Raw genomic sequence first — 15,963 nt, 5'->3', positions numbered from 1 at the left:
ATAAAGTCTATATATTCTTACCACCAATGGTATTAGCAGATTGTGATCCTGAACAAGTGCAAAGGCAGAATTTGGGTAAGGATTATAATCCATGAAGAGGGAAGAAGCAGATTTAAAATGAATGGCAGATGCAAATAAGAAAGCTTTAGTCAGTTCTTAGAAAATAAAAAACCCTAAAGCAAAAAAAGCAAACTTAAAAAAGAAAAAATCCCCAAACCACTGATGTCTGTAACAAAAGCAGAACATTTAGTAGTTTTTACAGCTGATAAACTGAAATCAGACACTCATGTACAAAGCAGATGAAATGAAGGTGCAAAAGTAAATGTAAATTCTTCAGCTTTTTTTCTAACAGCCTAAAATCTAAATAAATAAATGTTTAAATTTTTATTATTTAAACATTTAATTTAAGACTACAGGTACAGAAGAATTACAACATCTTCTAGCTGAAGAAAAATTACATGAAAAAGCTACAGATTTTATCTTTCTTAAGACACACAGGGGAAAAAACCAAACGGTAGCGGGGTGGGGTGGGGAGACAATCTTTCTGACAGGCTGTACAATCATTTGTACATAATCAGTCACTGCCAACAACAAAAGACACAATCTTTACGTAAACATTTAAGTCTGGAAGTCTCTCTATTGGGTCTGCTTTTATTTTTTGGTTAGCCATCAGAACATACCTGCTTTGACCCAAGAGATTTTTTTTTCCTAAATGGTGATATAAACATATGGAAGGACCATGCAAACCCTAATGAACTACCTCACAACAAAGTGAAGATGGAGAGCACAGAAATATTTCTGTGCAAATATGTGTAAAGAAACTTGCATTAAATTATACAAGGCGACAATATCTTTTTACAAAAGAATTTGAAATGAAAAAAACAGTCATTCAAATAAATAAGCAGGCAAATAAACAAAAACCTCACCCATATGATTTAAAACCTAAGTGATTTTATAGTGGAAAAGTCTTCTAATCTTAGAATACTACCAGGTCTAAAAATCTATCATTATGTTCTCACACTCTAGGAGAGGATTTGAAGTATTGTGGATTGGGTTTCAAAGTGAAAAACCAAATGTAAAAAAATTATTCTATATTCTCTTGAAGTGACCGGTAGTTTTAATACACTTAAAAGGGAGTTCCTTAAGTAATATATTAAAAAACCATACACAAAGCACTTTGAATCTCTACCATGAGTTCAGTCTTAGTATTACTTTAAAAGAGAACTCAGTAAAATATCTCATATAAAATTAAGTTTTATTCTTAAGATACTGGATATAGACAGTTTCTGGTTGCTAACTTTAGTTTTCTTTATGCTTTAAATTTCCTAACTTCAGCATTATTTTTGTTTCCTGAAGGCTATAAGAATTACAAGGTACAGAGAAGTGCACAATAGGAGTATAAAGTTCAGTTGATATTATTTAGGTTAAGAAAAACAAGGAGATCAATTTTATCAGCTAAAATATATAGCACATACTTTGTGCTCAGGCAAATATACTAATTTAATTCTCACACAATCCTGTGAGATTAAGTTTTTCATTTTACTGGTTACAGTAGAAGTATACAGAAATACAGCAACTTTAAATAACCTGGAAAAGCCATGATCAAATCTGGGCAGTATAGCTCCAGATTCCATGATCTAAATCAATACTTCTCAGACTTGACTGTAACACAAATCACTTGATGATCGTGTTAAAGAATGAATCCAGCAGGTCTGTGGTGGCACGAGAGGTGCATTTCCCAGGTGATGCTGATGCTGGTCTGGGCACCATATGTGGAGTAGCAAGGCTCTAACTGCTATGCTATACTGCTAAAGATTAAGTTACTTCAAACAGTCACTCTAAAAATACACAAGAACAGGGAAGTATGTGATATGATCTATTCCTAATCTGGTTGGGAGAAGAGCCCTTACCTAGACAGCATTTGCCATTTTTTCCTATTCATAAATAATCTTCAATTTGCAAACCAATTTTACTGAGCATTTCTGCTTATTTTAGGACTCTTGTTGAGTGCTCCCATCATTACTCTGTCTACACTTTTTGACTCTGGAAAGAGGAGAATCTGCTAGGCCAGACTGGTCTAATCACTGCCCTGGCCCTCTCTAAGCCCAGCTCCTTTCCCTGATTCCATGATTCAAGAATCAAGTTTAAAAAAAAAGACAAATTGGGCTTCTATATCCTGGATAAGTCACCTAAACAACGGTGCAAGATAGCTACATCTATTTCTTTCCAAAATGGCCAAGTATATAGAAGAACCTTAGAATCACCTCCCTAGAAAAAATTCCTGCTTTAAGAAGTATGTGCTAAGGAAAATCTCTTGATAAAGGAGGAATGAGAACTCTTAAATTAATTATGTCATAAGTGTATATATTACTATTCTGGAACATATAGGAATGGATCATTCATTTTACCTAGGATTCAAAATTGTGCTTTTTAATAACTGTGCTTATGAGAAACTCAGCTTCCCAATAAAATTGCAGAAATATAAATCTTAAATTTAACAAGGAATATAACAAAACTGGTCATTTCAATTTGTTTTCTCTTTATGAGTCAATATATACCTGCCAAAAATGCTAACTGTATTTTAACAGATTTTAGGGAGAGTACAAAGATACCACACATCTGTCCTTGAATAACATTAGCTAGATGCAACCAGATTTGATGCTAATATATGGCAATTATTTTTCCTCTAAAAAGCACAATTTTCTACATTTAGACTGTGAAAACCTTAATGCTGAACGATTTGTGCTATTTAAAATATCTCCATGCAAAAGTCTGTATAGCAGATGAAATTTTTCTTTCTAAGTGGCAGATATCAATGATGCAGCCCTAATAACACACCAAAGACAAGACAACACCCACTCCAAAAATTCCAAAACATGCACAACAACTGACCCAAAACATTGAAAAAAAAAAATACCTTCGTTTTTGTCAGGTGATGATGAACCTAAAGTACAGAACAAGAACTCAGTATGTGGCTTGTCTTTTTTGAAATTAGTTGTCTTTTTCCAGTGGTCAATCTCCTAATACAGCAACATACAAGGAACACACTTATCCTAACATACCAGAAAGACAGGAGAACTAATAGGCAATACGTACGCTGTGACTGAGACACCATTTTTGTTCGACTTCTTCCTCTGGAATCTGTCTTGGCGTTTCCCATACCAGCAAGTGGTGCTGAAAGCTTTGCTCTCACACGGCCTAAGGAATAAAATTATTTACATAATTAAAGACACTTTTCGATAATAATATTTAGTAATGAGGAAAAAATCTCACTATAATTTCTAATTAGGTGTACTTTTCTGTAATAATTGTTAAATTCTGTAATAACTGTTAAATTCTGTAATAATGTAACATTCACTTACAGATTATAGTTCTTAAAATTTTAAAAACACATACTGCTTTTTATGTGTTGCACCATAAGCTAACTTTCCTTTAAGGGTAAGAATAAAGTCAAACTCAAAGATCTCCATTCTCAGTTTGATATTATTAGTGCAGTAAAATACAATTATAATTAAGATAATTACCACAGGCATACACTTATTCTTAATTGGTAGTTCCAATTTTAAAATTTCAGTTTTCATGAAATTTAATTTATTCTCAAATCTAGCCTATAGTTTAAAATACAAGCCTAATGTTGGAAACAACCCAAACAATCTTTTTGACTGAAAATGTACTTCCAAAGGGATTTGCAAGAAGATACAGTACTAGGTAAAATATCTAATTTTTTTATATCCTGTGCTAAACATAAGATTACTACGATGTATATGGACATGTTTACCATTCTCTTCGCCCAACCAACCAACCAATTTCATTTATAAAATTATTTAAGGAAATATCAATCCTCAAAGAGTTGGCACTTTTCTACACACATTTCCTTCACTACCTTCAAGTTGCGTTCCTTTCTTCTCTACTACTGCCTCATCCCCCTCCATGAAACTAAGCTACAAGATGTTTCTAGAGCTCTTGAACCAAAGGAGATAATGCCTGCCAAAGTGCTTAAGCAAATTGTCATTAGAAAAAACAAAAATATATTACTGGCAGGTACTTCGGTATTTTCAAGCAACAGTCTCAATCACTATCAAATCAGAACCAATACCAAACATGACCATCAAGAAGGGCTCAAAATACTTTTTAGTTAAAAAGCACAACTTATAGGGCTATCACAATATAAAGGCAAGCCTGATATGGCAATATTAACTAGGCAAACATACACTAAAGAGTAAGGAAAAATTACAAAATTAAGAAATGAGTAATTGGGAGATAGGGATACCAAATTGTACACTCTAAATATAGGCAGTTTATTGTCTGTTAACTGTATCTCAGTAAAAGTTCTTAAAAAAAAAAGAAAAGAAATGAGTGAGGGAAGATAAGAGAATAATTAGGAACTAGGAATAAAATGAAGCAAAATGAGAAGTAGAGTTGGTAGATCCTAGCATTCTTTCAACTTTCTTTGAGGCCCCTAAAAAGCCCATAACTCAGGACTTTCATTCACCCTTGTACAGAGTCTGTTTAGAATAGGACACAATGTTCTCCTGACTAAGAAGTAAAATAGAAAGAAAATTATTATTTTTGAAATGCAGAATTTATCCAATATAACAAAGAAATTAGGATAAATTAAATATTTTGATACTACCATTCTAAATTACAATGCCACAGTGCCAGAAACCATTTTTACAGAGTACTCTAATTTAAAACTTAAAATATGAAAATATTTCAAATATATCAGAGTAAATATGAGACCTCCAAAATGTTAAATCTACTTAGCTATGTATCTTAAGAAAATGTCATCTATGTAAAATTTAGAGAAAAAAAATGTGTTTCATATCAGAGGCTTAATAAGACAGCCTTCAGGGCAGGATAATTTTTTCCTTTCTACAAATTCAAAAGCAATGAATAATTTTTTAAAAGGTAAACTGGCTCAGTAAAATAAAGTATTATACCTAGCAAGGTTTTTGTAATCCCAAATTCAAATCATATGCAAACCCCCAGTCACTGATTCAAAATCAAAGATACATTTAAAAGCTGACAAAATAAATGCATTTAAATGCTGATGATATTTAAACTCCAAAGATAAAGCAATGGTGAGTGCACTCTCAAAGTATAAATGAATTGGCATAAATTAAAAAACAAAAAACACAAAAGAAAAGCATTAATGTCACTACAGGGAAAAAAATGAAACTACGTAACTTCATACTAGATATTATTAAATATGTTAAGCAATTATGTTTTTCCAGCATGAGATGATCCAAGATACAAAGCAAAACTCCAGGATGAAGAATTAAAAAAAAATATCCACATGTATAACTAACACAATCAAACATGAAATGTAGAAGCTACCACAGCTCGCAAATTAGATTTGCAGAGAAAAAATTAGCCTATTTTAGTTTTTAATATTGAATTCCTACCAATGAAAATATTAATGTAGAGGTATTCGTGTTACTAACAAAATGTATAATTCTTACCATCTTCAGATGCTGTTCCTAAATAAGAGAAATAAAACAATAACATTTCAACAAAGTCTGCCAATGCTGTTAAGAACTTCCTCGCACCTCCCCCCCAAGGGAAAAACAAAAAGGCAAAAAGAAAAAAATATCTTCTAGTTTGATAGCTTTAAATTAGCTTTTAATAGATTCATTTTGAGATAAAACAAAATTTGAGGTAATCTAATGACTCACAGCACAAAAAAGGTTATAACTAGACAATTGAAAATTGCAAAATTCTATAACAAACATTTGCTATATTTCATACTTAATGTTTTAAATGGTGAAAAAATTAGAGAAATTAATTACTCAAAAAAGATGCAACTTTCATTGCTCTCTCCAAAACGAAGATTTTTATAGATCCTTCCAATGTAAGAATTCTTTCTGTGGATTTTCAAAAGTAGTCCATAAAAGAACTAGAAAACTAATTGACAAACATGGGAATCAAATCCATGATCTAGGCCTCATTAATCCAGTATTTTCACCAAAGTATTACAAAGACCTATCAATCCATTAGCTATTTATTCAAAAATTTTTGTACTCCCTAAGATATCAATAAAAACTAGCAAAAATGATCAAGTAAATGGAATTTCCTGGCAGTCCAGTGGTTAGGACTCCACACTTTCACTGCCGAGGGCCCGGGGTTCAATCCCTGGTTGGGGAACTAAGACCCCACAAGCTGCACAGCATGGCCAAAAAAAAAAAAAAATCAAAACTCACTACAATAGGGCAATAACAGATGTTTCTCTGTATGTGTGTAAACAGATTTTTTTTTTTTCCCCAAAACACAGGATTAAACATCAGTGAGAGTAACATATCACATAACACAGGTGATTCCTCAAATAGGCTGATGTTTCTGACCCAGAAAAGAAAAAATTTTGATCTGGAATGTGAGAATAATGTGTTTTTAAAGGATCCAGGATCTTAGTGTTAGAAGTGATTTTGAATGGTTTGAAATATAGAAACTATCTCTTGGTAGGTTTTCTTTCATTTAATAATTTCTTAAATTTATGAAATACATACAGAGAAGCAGAGACTAATTATAAGCAACACTCATGTACCCAACCCAAGATTAAATAAATCTTCCATTTCATCAGAATGGAAGATATACCAATTTCAGAGTTCATGTAATAACTAACAGAAAAACATACAGTTTTCCATTTTCCCTAGATCTCATACTGTGACTTACAGATTCAGGATCTTCTTACAAGTTCTTAGAAAAAAGCTCAAGTTCTTAGATAACATTATGGTATCTGATGAAGTGAAGGGCAAGTATGGGTAATACACAGTCCAACATTACACAAAAATACCATACAGATAAAAATCACCATATTTAATCAAGTAACTAAAGATAAACTACTAAAATTAAAAAGGCATAGCTCAAAGTAAGTTCAATTTTGATTAAATGTTAATTTAAAACTCACTCTTAGACAGCACCTGTGACTTGCATTTCATTTTCATACATAACCACATGAATCTGTAAAATATGTCATTTGTCTCTCTCTGTATCAGAGTTATAGTAAACTAAAGAACTGAGTCAAGTGACTTATCAGATTCCTTTCCCTTCTTCTGATTCCAATATTTCAGAGGAAGACTTAAGAAATCAAGAATATTCTAAGAGCTGAGGTTAAAAAAAATGTTAAGAAAATTGATTTAACTTAAACAGTAACCTAGTACTGGAATAAACTGAGAAACTGAAAATTGATATGGCTAACCTAAAATTCAATCAGAGAATAATGCAGCCATTTTTACATTAAGACTGCTGCCAAATAAGTAGTCTATTTTCAGAAATTAAGAGAATGAACAAAGATATTATATAGAACCCAAGAGCCGTAAAATTTTTTAGAAGAATTAGGAAAGGAAGTTCTTACCATCCATCTTGTCAGAAGTATCCTCTTTCATGAAAGAGCAAGCAAAGAACAGAGGAGAACTTAGTATATCAGAAAAGGATTTTAGAACCCCTGGAAAACATTATTTTTAAGAAGACAGAATTCATTGCACAGACATATATATGAAGCTTGTTTAAAATTAAAACATACTAGGAGATTAAACAAGACGAGGTTCCTTTGTGAGATAAAGATACCAAAAAAAAAAAAAAATTGAATTGAATTGACAATAAGTCTTATTTTCACTAGCCTGGAGAAGTTTGAGAAGCCCATGTCCCAACCATAGACCCCTGCACCATCAGGGAAACCCCCTGCGTGGGTCTACTGAGTTTCTCGTCATCTAACAGTCACTTTGCCTTGCTTTCTCTTTTCCTCTATAGGCTAGAGCACACCCCCAAATTTCACTCTAACTTTAGCTGTCTCATCATCATCCTCTGTCTCCTGTGTTGCTGCTTCCTCACCCCATCCTTTCTTAGTTCAGGGTTGGCCAAAAAGTGCCTTCAGTTTTCAAGTAAAAATAAAAGACATATTTTTCATTTTCACCATGAATTTTATTGAACAACACATTCACCCATTTGTTTCACTACCTTTTGTCATTTTTCAGGCAACTTCATAATTCCATCTTCCCAAAACTTTTTTATCTTTTTGAGCAAAGAACTGTTCCAGGTGCCTTTCACAGTCTTCCAGGGAATTGAAACTTTTTCTATTAAGAGAATTTTGTAAAGATCGAAATAAATGGAAATCTGAAGGTGCAATGTTTGGTGAATACAGCAAATGAATCAGAACTTCCCAGCCAAGCTGTAACAGTTTTTGTCTGGTCATCAAAGAAACATGTGGTCTTGTGTTATCCTGATGGAAGAATATGCATTTTCTGTTGACTAATTCTGGACGCTTTTCATTAGGTGCTGCTTTCAGTTTGTCTAACTGGGAGCAGCACTTGTTGGAATTAATTGTTTGGTTTTTTGGAGGGAGCTCATAATAGAGGACTCTCTTCCTATCCCACCATATATCATATATCATCACCTTCTTTGGATGAGGACTGGCCTTTGGTGTGGCTGGTGGTGGATCATTTCGCTTGCCCATGACCTTTTCCGTTCCACATTACTGTACGGCATCCACTTTTCATCGCTCGTCACAATTTGTTTCAAAAACGGAATGTTTTTATTATTTAAGTAGAGAATCGCATGTGGAAATACGTTCAAGAAGGTTTTTTGCCGCTTACCTTATGTGGAGCATAAACATCAAAGCGATTCACATAACCAAGCTGGTGCAAATGATTTTCAGTGCCTGACTGGGATATTTTTAGTGTGTCGGCTATCTCCCACATGGTATAACGGTGATTGTTCTCAATTAATGTCTCGATTTGATCATTATCAATTTCAAATGGTCTACCCGACCAAGGAGCACTGTCCAGCAAGAAACCTCCAGCACGAAACTCTGTAAACCACTTTTGACATGTTTGATCAGTCACAGCCCCTTCTCCATACACTGCACAAATCTTTTTTTTGCATTTAGGTTGTGTTTTTACCTTTCTTGAAATAATAAAGCATAATATGCCAAAAATGTTGCTTTTTTTCTTCCACTTCAATATTAAAATGGCTACACAAAAATTTACCAATTTTGATAAGTCTATTTTTAAACACACACTGATATGACAGCTGTCATATACAATCTAACAAAATTGTTTTGAATGAAGTTAAGGACAACTAAGTGCTACTAGAGCCATCTTATGGAAAAAACCAAACGAACCTTTTGGCTAATCCAATACTTCCAGTCCCTGTAAGACCTAAAATATGGATAAATCTAACAACTCAATTTTTCTACCCCACTACTTTGAGGTGCCTCAATAAAGAAAATTACAAAACCACAAGGTCATGCATACTGGCACTACTAGAAACTGGGGCAACGATCAGGTTTGGCCTTCGGTGACTATGCAGAAAAGTATTAACATACCAGGCTTGATACTCTTAAGAAGAGCCTAGTTATGGGGCTGGCCCTTAGCTGGCCTTTGGGAATTTAGTTTTGGATCTTGATTACATCAACGATGAGGTTGTTTCGTGTGTTTATGAGTGCTGGGGAAGGGGTATTATACTCCTGTTATACCAACTTGCCTGAATTGTTTTTGCAGACAATGTGGTATATGGGGAATACCTGCTATCTTTCTGGGAGTATGGGATTCTGGTAATTGTGGCTGCTTGTATGCCAAAGTGCCAGCATAACTACTTCCCTTTTACCCTCACCCTGGACTCTGAGTCTTAAGCAAGCTTCTCTGGCAGAAACGCTATGCATATGTTCTACAGTCAGTGCTGGAGGAAGGAGTATGTTCTGTGCAGCCCATCATTTTCGCCTCTGGGAGGGATAGCTCTGAAAGCCTGTGCCTGGACTCCTCCAGACTACCCGATGAGTCTTGCCCTTGCAGATCCTGCTGTGTGTCCTTCTGCTAAAATAAACCTCAGCCATGAGTACAGCTAACAGTCCTATGAGTTCTTCTAGAGAGTCTCTAAGTGTGTGGGTGGTTGCAGGAAGCCCAGAAGGGTGCCCTTCCTCTTGTGCCCCCTCAACTGCTATTCCAAACCTCAAGCCAACTCTCAGACACCCTGCTTTTAATTAGCACAGTATCCTGACTCTGACTCCTCAAACATGAAAACACAACAACCTCCCGATGACATGGCTCTTAATGCCCATCTGCCCCAAATAGATCTGAATCTACCTCCTTCTTCATTTCTTTCCCTTCTACCTCAGTGAAACTGATGATCCTTCCACATCCGATGCTAACTCCCCAGCTCTGCTCTATACATGCTATTCCTTATGTCTCTCATAAGAACTTTGGTCATAACAATTTCCTCTCATTCTTGCATTTGTAACTTTTCCTTTTCTACCGACTCTACCATTTTAGCATACAAACATACGTAACTCTACCAATTTTAAAAAACGAAAAGTTCATTAACCACAGATAACTCCTACCGTGCTCTTTCATCTCTTCTTGACCGCTAAGCAAAGAAATAATTTATACAGATTCTCCTTCCAACTTCCTCCTCAATCAACTGAAATCTGACTTCTGTCCACACGACTCCACTGAAACCATTTTCTTTTTCATTTAAGCAATCTCACAAACCTAGTTGTTGAGAACAAATACTCATAAATATGCACAGATATATCAAGATTTCCTTAATAGAAATTCCTGTCTCCCATCATACCAAGCTTCCTCTTCAGGATAAAGTTTTAAAGGGTAAACCTCAAAACACTCATCATATCCCTGCTGCCAAAGGATTCAGTACTTTAGTGGAGGAAAAACCCAGTGGCAACTGCTTTAAGTAATGTATTGAGTTTAATATTGAAAGATTACAGTAAGAACAATTCTCTAACGACTTCCAAATCTAATCGCAAGCAAAGATTTCTCTCCTGAGTTCTCTGCCACTGTATGTAATTCTTTCTCATATACTACTATGCCTCCAGAACACTTTCAGTTTGATGTCTCAGGGATTTCAAACTCAAAATGCATAAAAGTAAACAGGCTTTTAGCTGCTCATCCTTTAGCAACCTACCAATAGACTGAGAGACTCTTTCAGTATAGATATACCCGTAATAAACAAGGCTCAAAGTAGAAGAAAACAAAGAATACACAAGTCACACCTATATAAGAAAGTTGGGGGGGGGGTGAATTTAGAAAGATGAAGGAAGGAGAGAGGGAAGGAGGGAGGGAATGAAGAAAAAGAAAAAAAGACAGAATGAGAAAGAATGAGAAAAATTATTCTGCAAGCCTGGAAAGAGCCACAGGCAAGTATCTCATTGTTCCTGAGTGTGAACCTGGGCCAGATGAAGAAAAAGAGGACAGAAGGACACCTTTCCCTTCTGTAAAGAAGCAAACATGCCATTCAAACCTTAAAGAACCAAAAGAACCAAATTATGCAATCTCATGGCATTATTATGACTTTCTTATGGAAAAAAAAATTGCTGCTGGGAATTCTCTGGTGGTTCAGTGGTTAGGACTCTGAGCTTTCACTGCTGAGGGACCAGGTTCAAGCCCTGGTCGGCGAAATAAGATCCCACAAGCTGCGTGGCGCATCCAAAAAGTTAAAAACATGTATATGGCTGCAAATGGTTTTCCAGTTCACGTTAAAACATTTCAAATTCAGTATTTTTTTCTGGTACTAAAAAATAATAGATACTGAATATAATGTTTTATTTTTGAGACTCAGGATGTTTTATTCTTATTTGTTTTCCATTTCTCCCCACTTAAAAAAGTTAGTATATAATTCATATACCATAAAATTTACTCTTTTATAGTATACAATTCAGTGTTTATAGTATATTCACAAGATTGAACAACTGTCATAAATATCTAATTCCAGAACATTTTCATCACCCCCAAAAGAAATCTTATACCCACTGATGTCACTCCCTATTTTCCTGACTCCCAACTCCTGGCAACAACTAATTTATTACTTTCTGTTTCTGTGGATTCACCTAGTCTAGGCATTTCACGTAAATGGAATTATACAACATGTGGTGGTTTGTGTCTAACTTTATAATGCTTTTGAGTTCCACCCATCTTAGAGCTTGCATTAGTATTTCATTTTTATGTAATGTGCTCCTTTTTTATGGCTGAGTAATATTCCGTTTCATTGTAGGCACATACCTGCTTAACCATTCAGCAGCTGATGGGACACTTGGGTTGTTTCCACTCTTTGGCTGTTATAAATAATGTTGCTATGAACATTCATTCATGAACATATTTTAATGAGAACACGTGTTTCACATGTCTTGGGTATACAGCTAGGAGTGGAACTGTTGGGTCACATGGTAACTCTGTTTCACTTTTTGAGAAACTGCCCAACTGTTCCCACAGTGGCTCCACTTACATTCCATGAGCAGCGTATGAGGGCTTCAATCTCTCCACATCCTCCCCAGCATTTGTTACTGTCCATTCGTTCAGTAATAGCCTAGCAGGTGTGAAGAGGTATCTCACTGTGCTTTTGATTTGTACTTCCCTAATGTCTAATAATGTTGAGCATCTTTTTCATGCACATTCATTGGCAATTTGCATATTCTTTCGAGAAATATGGATTCAAATCCTTTGCCTATTTTTAAATAGAACCGTCTTTTTGTTACTGAGTTTTGAGTTCTTTACATACATGAGATATAAGTCCCTAAACAGATATGTGATTTGCAAATGTTTTCTCTCATTTTGTGTGTTGTCTTTTCACTTGCTTGATGGTGCCCTCTAAAGCACAATGGTTTTAATTTTGATGAAGACCAATTCATCTAGCTTTTCTTTGGTTTCTTGTGTTTGGTGTAATAGCTAAGAAAACACTGCATCATTCAAGGACACGAAGATTTACACGTTTGTTTTCTTCTAGGCATTTTATAGTTTTAGTTCTTACATTTGGGTTTTTAACCCATTTTGAGTTAACTTTTTGTATATGATATGAGGTAGGAGTCCAAATTCATCCCTTGGCATGTGGCTATCCAGTAGTTCCAGCAACATCTGCTGAAAAGAATTCTTGCCTAATGCATGGTCTTGGCACCCCTGTTGAAAATCAACTGACCATAGATATATGGGTTTATTTCTGGACTCTCAAATTCTGTTACACTGGTGTATATGTCTATCTTAATGCCAGTACCACACAGACTTGATTACTGCAGCTGTGAAGTAAGTTTTGAAATTGGGAAGTGTGAGTACACCAAGCTCAGTCTTCTTTTTCAAGATCGTTTCATCTACTCTGGATCCTTTGCATTGTCATGGATTTTCGGAGCAGTCTGTCGATTTCTATAAAAAGGCAGCTGGACTTTTGATAGGGATTGCACTGAATCTGTAGGTCAATTTCCCATCTTAGCAATATTAAGTCTTTAAAGAACCTGGGTGTCTTTCCACTTTTTTAGATCTTCTTTAAATTCTTCTAACAATGTATTGCAGTTTTCAGTGTACAAGTGTGAAATAAAACATATATACGCCTCCAACTCCTGGTACAGAGCTCCTAAGACCCTTGTAATTTCTTAAGTGGTTAAGAGCACTTGGAGAACCTTTTTTCTAATATTTGCTTGTTGATCCTGGTACCTGACAGAGCTCTTAAATCCCTTGGAATTACCTGGGTGATAGGAGTGTCTAATGAGGCATTTCCTGGTAGACTCCTGGATAGCCTCAGGATGGGGGATGGTCACCAGAAAGACGAAACCATGATCAGAAGCTTGGCATTTTCAGCCCCATCCTCCATCCTCTGGGAAGGGGTGTGGGGCTGGAGATTGAGTTAATGATAGATCATGACTATGCAATGAAGCCTCCATAAAAATGCTGAAAGCACAAGATTCAGAGAGTTTTTGGGTTGGTGAACACACCCATATGCTGGGAGGGTGGCACACTGCAACTTCGCAGGGAAATAAGCTCTTTAGCTTGAGACTTTTCCAGACCTCTCCCCCGTATCTCTTCATCTGGCTGTTCATTTATACCCTTTAATACCCTTTGCAATAAACCAGTAATCTAGTAAGTAGACTGTTTTCCCAAGATCTGTCACTCTAGCAAATCAATTGTACTCAAGGACGGGGACAAGGGAACCTTTGACTTAGAGTCAGGTGGTCAGAAGCACAGGGAACAACCTGGACTTGCAACTGATGTCTGAAGTGGGGATGAATTGGGGCAGGGGGTCATAACAGACTGAGCCCGTAACCTGTGAGGTCTGTGTTAACTATGGTTAGCGTCACAATTGAATTGAATTTTAGGACACCAAGCTGTTGTCTGAGAATTGCTCGGTGCAAAAATCCCACACATCTGGTGTCAGCAATATTATGAGTGTAGGAGTAAAGGAGAAAAAAAACACAAGAGTGATTTTTCCTGGAGAAGTCTCACACTTCTTTTGTTATATCAATTCTTATGTATAATATATTATTCCTTTTGAGGCTACTGTAATTGGAATTGCTTTCTTACTTTACTTTCAGATTGTTCATTGTGAGCATTTAGAAATGCAATTGATTTTTGTATACTGAGCTTATCTTCTGTAACTCTGCTTAACCATTAATAAGCTCTAATAGGTTTTTTGTGAATTTCTTAGGATTTTCTATATATAAGACCATGTTTTCTGCAAACGGTTTTAGTTCTTTTCCAATATGGATACCGTTTATTTCTTTTTCTGGCCTAACTGACCTGGCTAGAACCTCCATAATAATGCTGTTAGGAAAGGCAAGAAAGGACATCCTTATCTTGTTCCTGGTTTTGGGGGAAGCATCCAGTTTTCATCATAACATATACGCTAGCTGTGGATTTTTCACAGATTTTTTTTAATCAGGTTCAGAAAATTCTCTTCTATCCTAGCTTGTTGAGTATTTTTATCATGAAAGGTATCATGGAATCTGTCAAATGCCTTTTCTGCGTCTATTGAGGTGATCATGTGATTTTTGTCCTTTATTCTACTATATAGTATATTATATTGTTTGGTTTTCATATACTGAAATAACAGTGCATTCCTAGCAAGGTAATGTTTCTAACACAGAAAAGCTTTATGAAAATTAAAAGCACTAATCAACCCACTGTTGATATCTCTGTCAACATCTTTTCCAGTCCTATATATAAGAATGTTCATAAGTATTATTCGTAATAACCAAAAACCAGGAAACAACCAAGATGCCCACCAACAGTAGAACAGAAAACTAAATTGTGATATATTCACATAATAGAATATTGTTCATAGAAATATAAATAAATGAACTTCAGCTACATACAACAACACAGATGAATCTCACAAAAAATAAACAAAAAACTCCATCTTTGTTCAGTCCTTCATCTATGTATATAATTTTATACAAAATAATGAAAGTATCACACATTGTTTGGTAGGCATATCATTTGATCTTTGCTAAAAACATGACTTGTTAATGGCTGCATAGTACATATAAGGATATATCATAACTTAATCATTCCCTCTGTTATACATCGTTGAATCTAACATATCTATTATTAAAAACATAATGAATATTTGTTGGCATAATTATCTATAAACATTGAATTACTAGTTCAAAACTCTGAACATTTAGAAAAGCTTCATGGGTATTATTAAAATGCCACTCAGATGAAGTATTCCATGATTACTTCACATCAGCATTTTAATCACATTCTTTATGAATAGTAAGCACTAGCCTTAATTTTCTTGTTATATTTACAGGTCTTTCAATTTGCATTTGTTTGATTACAACTGAGGCCCAACATCTGTTCTGGTGTTTTGGGGGCAATTCTGAAATATGCTTTTCTTGATATATGTAAAGTTCTTTTCTATAAAAATAAGCTCATCAGACTTAAAAAACTTGTTGACATTTTAGCTTTTTTGTAGTATGTGACAAAACCTTTTTCCCTTTTAGTTTTCAACCACTTTATTTTATATCTTCACACTTAAGATTTCAATCTAAGGGACTTTTCAAACCTCATGGTTTTTTGGCTTTTATACTTAGAAATTTCTTCTCCAATCTGAGATTAGATGGATATTCAACTACTTTGTTTTCATCAACGTGCTTTATCTTTTTGTTCAAACTTTTAGTCGTTTGGAATAAATTTGTATATGGTATGAAACACGGTTCTAACTTAATTTTGTACCAAATTGTAAGCCATGTGT

The 15,963-nt window shown here is 34.9% G+C and overlaps 1 protein-coding gene across 14 annotated transcripts in view; it reads right to left on the bottom strand.

Moving 5' to 3' along the window:
* CLASP2 (cytoplasmic linker associated protein 2) overlaps window positions 1-15,963 on the bottom strand; it is a 155,602-nt gene that overhangs the window by 55,104 nt on the left and 84,535 nt on the right. For 11 of the 14 annotated variants that reach the window (XM_057704441.1, XM_057704442.1, XM_057704446.1 and 8 more), the window contains one exon: window positions 3,097-3,198. In XM_057704441.1, coding sequence (XP_057560424.1) covers window positions 3,097-3,198 — 102 coding nt within the window. Of the gene's footprint in view, window positions 1-3,096; window positions 3,199-5,462; window positions 5,481-7,351; window positions 7,376-15,963 lie in introns of all 14 variants that reach the window. The other 3 variants (XM_057704453.1, XM_057704454.1, XM_057704456.1) reach the window with 1 other exon arrangement.

This window comes from Hippopotamus amphibius, chromosome 13 (genome assembly GCF_030028045.1).
Source record: "Hippopotamus amphibius kiboko isolate mHipAmp2 chromosome 13, mHipAmp2.hap2, whole genome shotgun sequence".
Taxonomy (NCBI): Eukaryota; Metazoa; Chordata; class Mammalia; order Artiodactyla; family Hippopotamidae; genus Hippopotamus; species Hippopotamus amphibius.
This window is presented reverse-complemented; position numbering and strand designations above follow the sequence as displayed.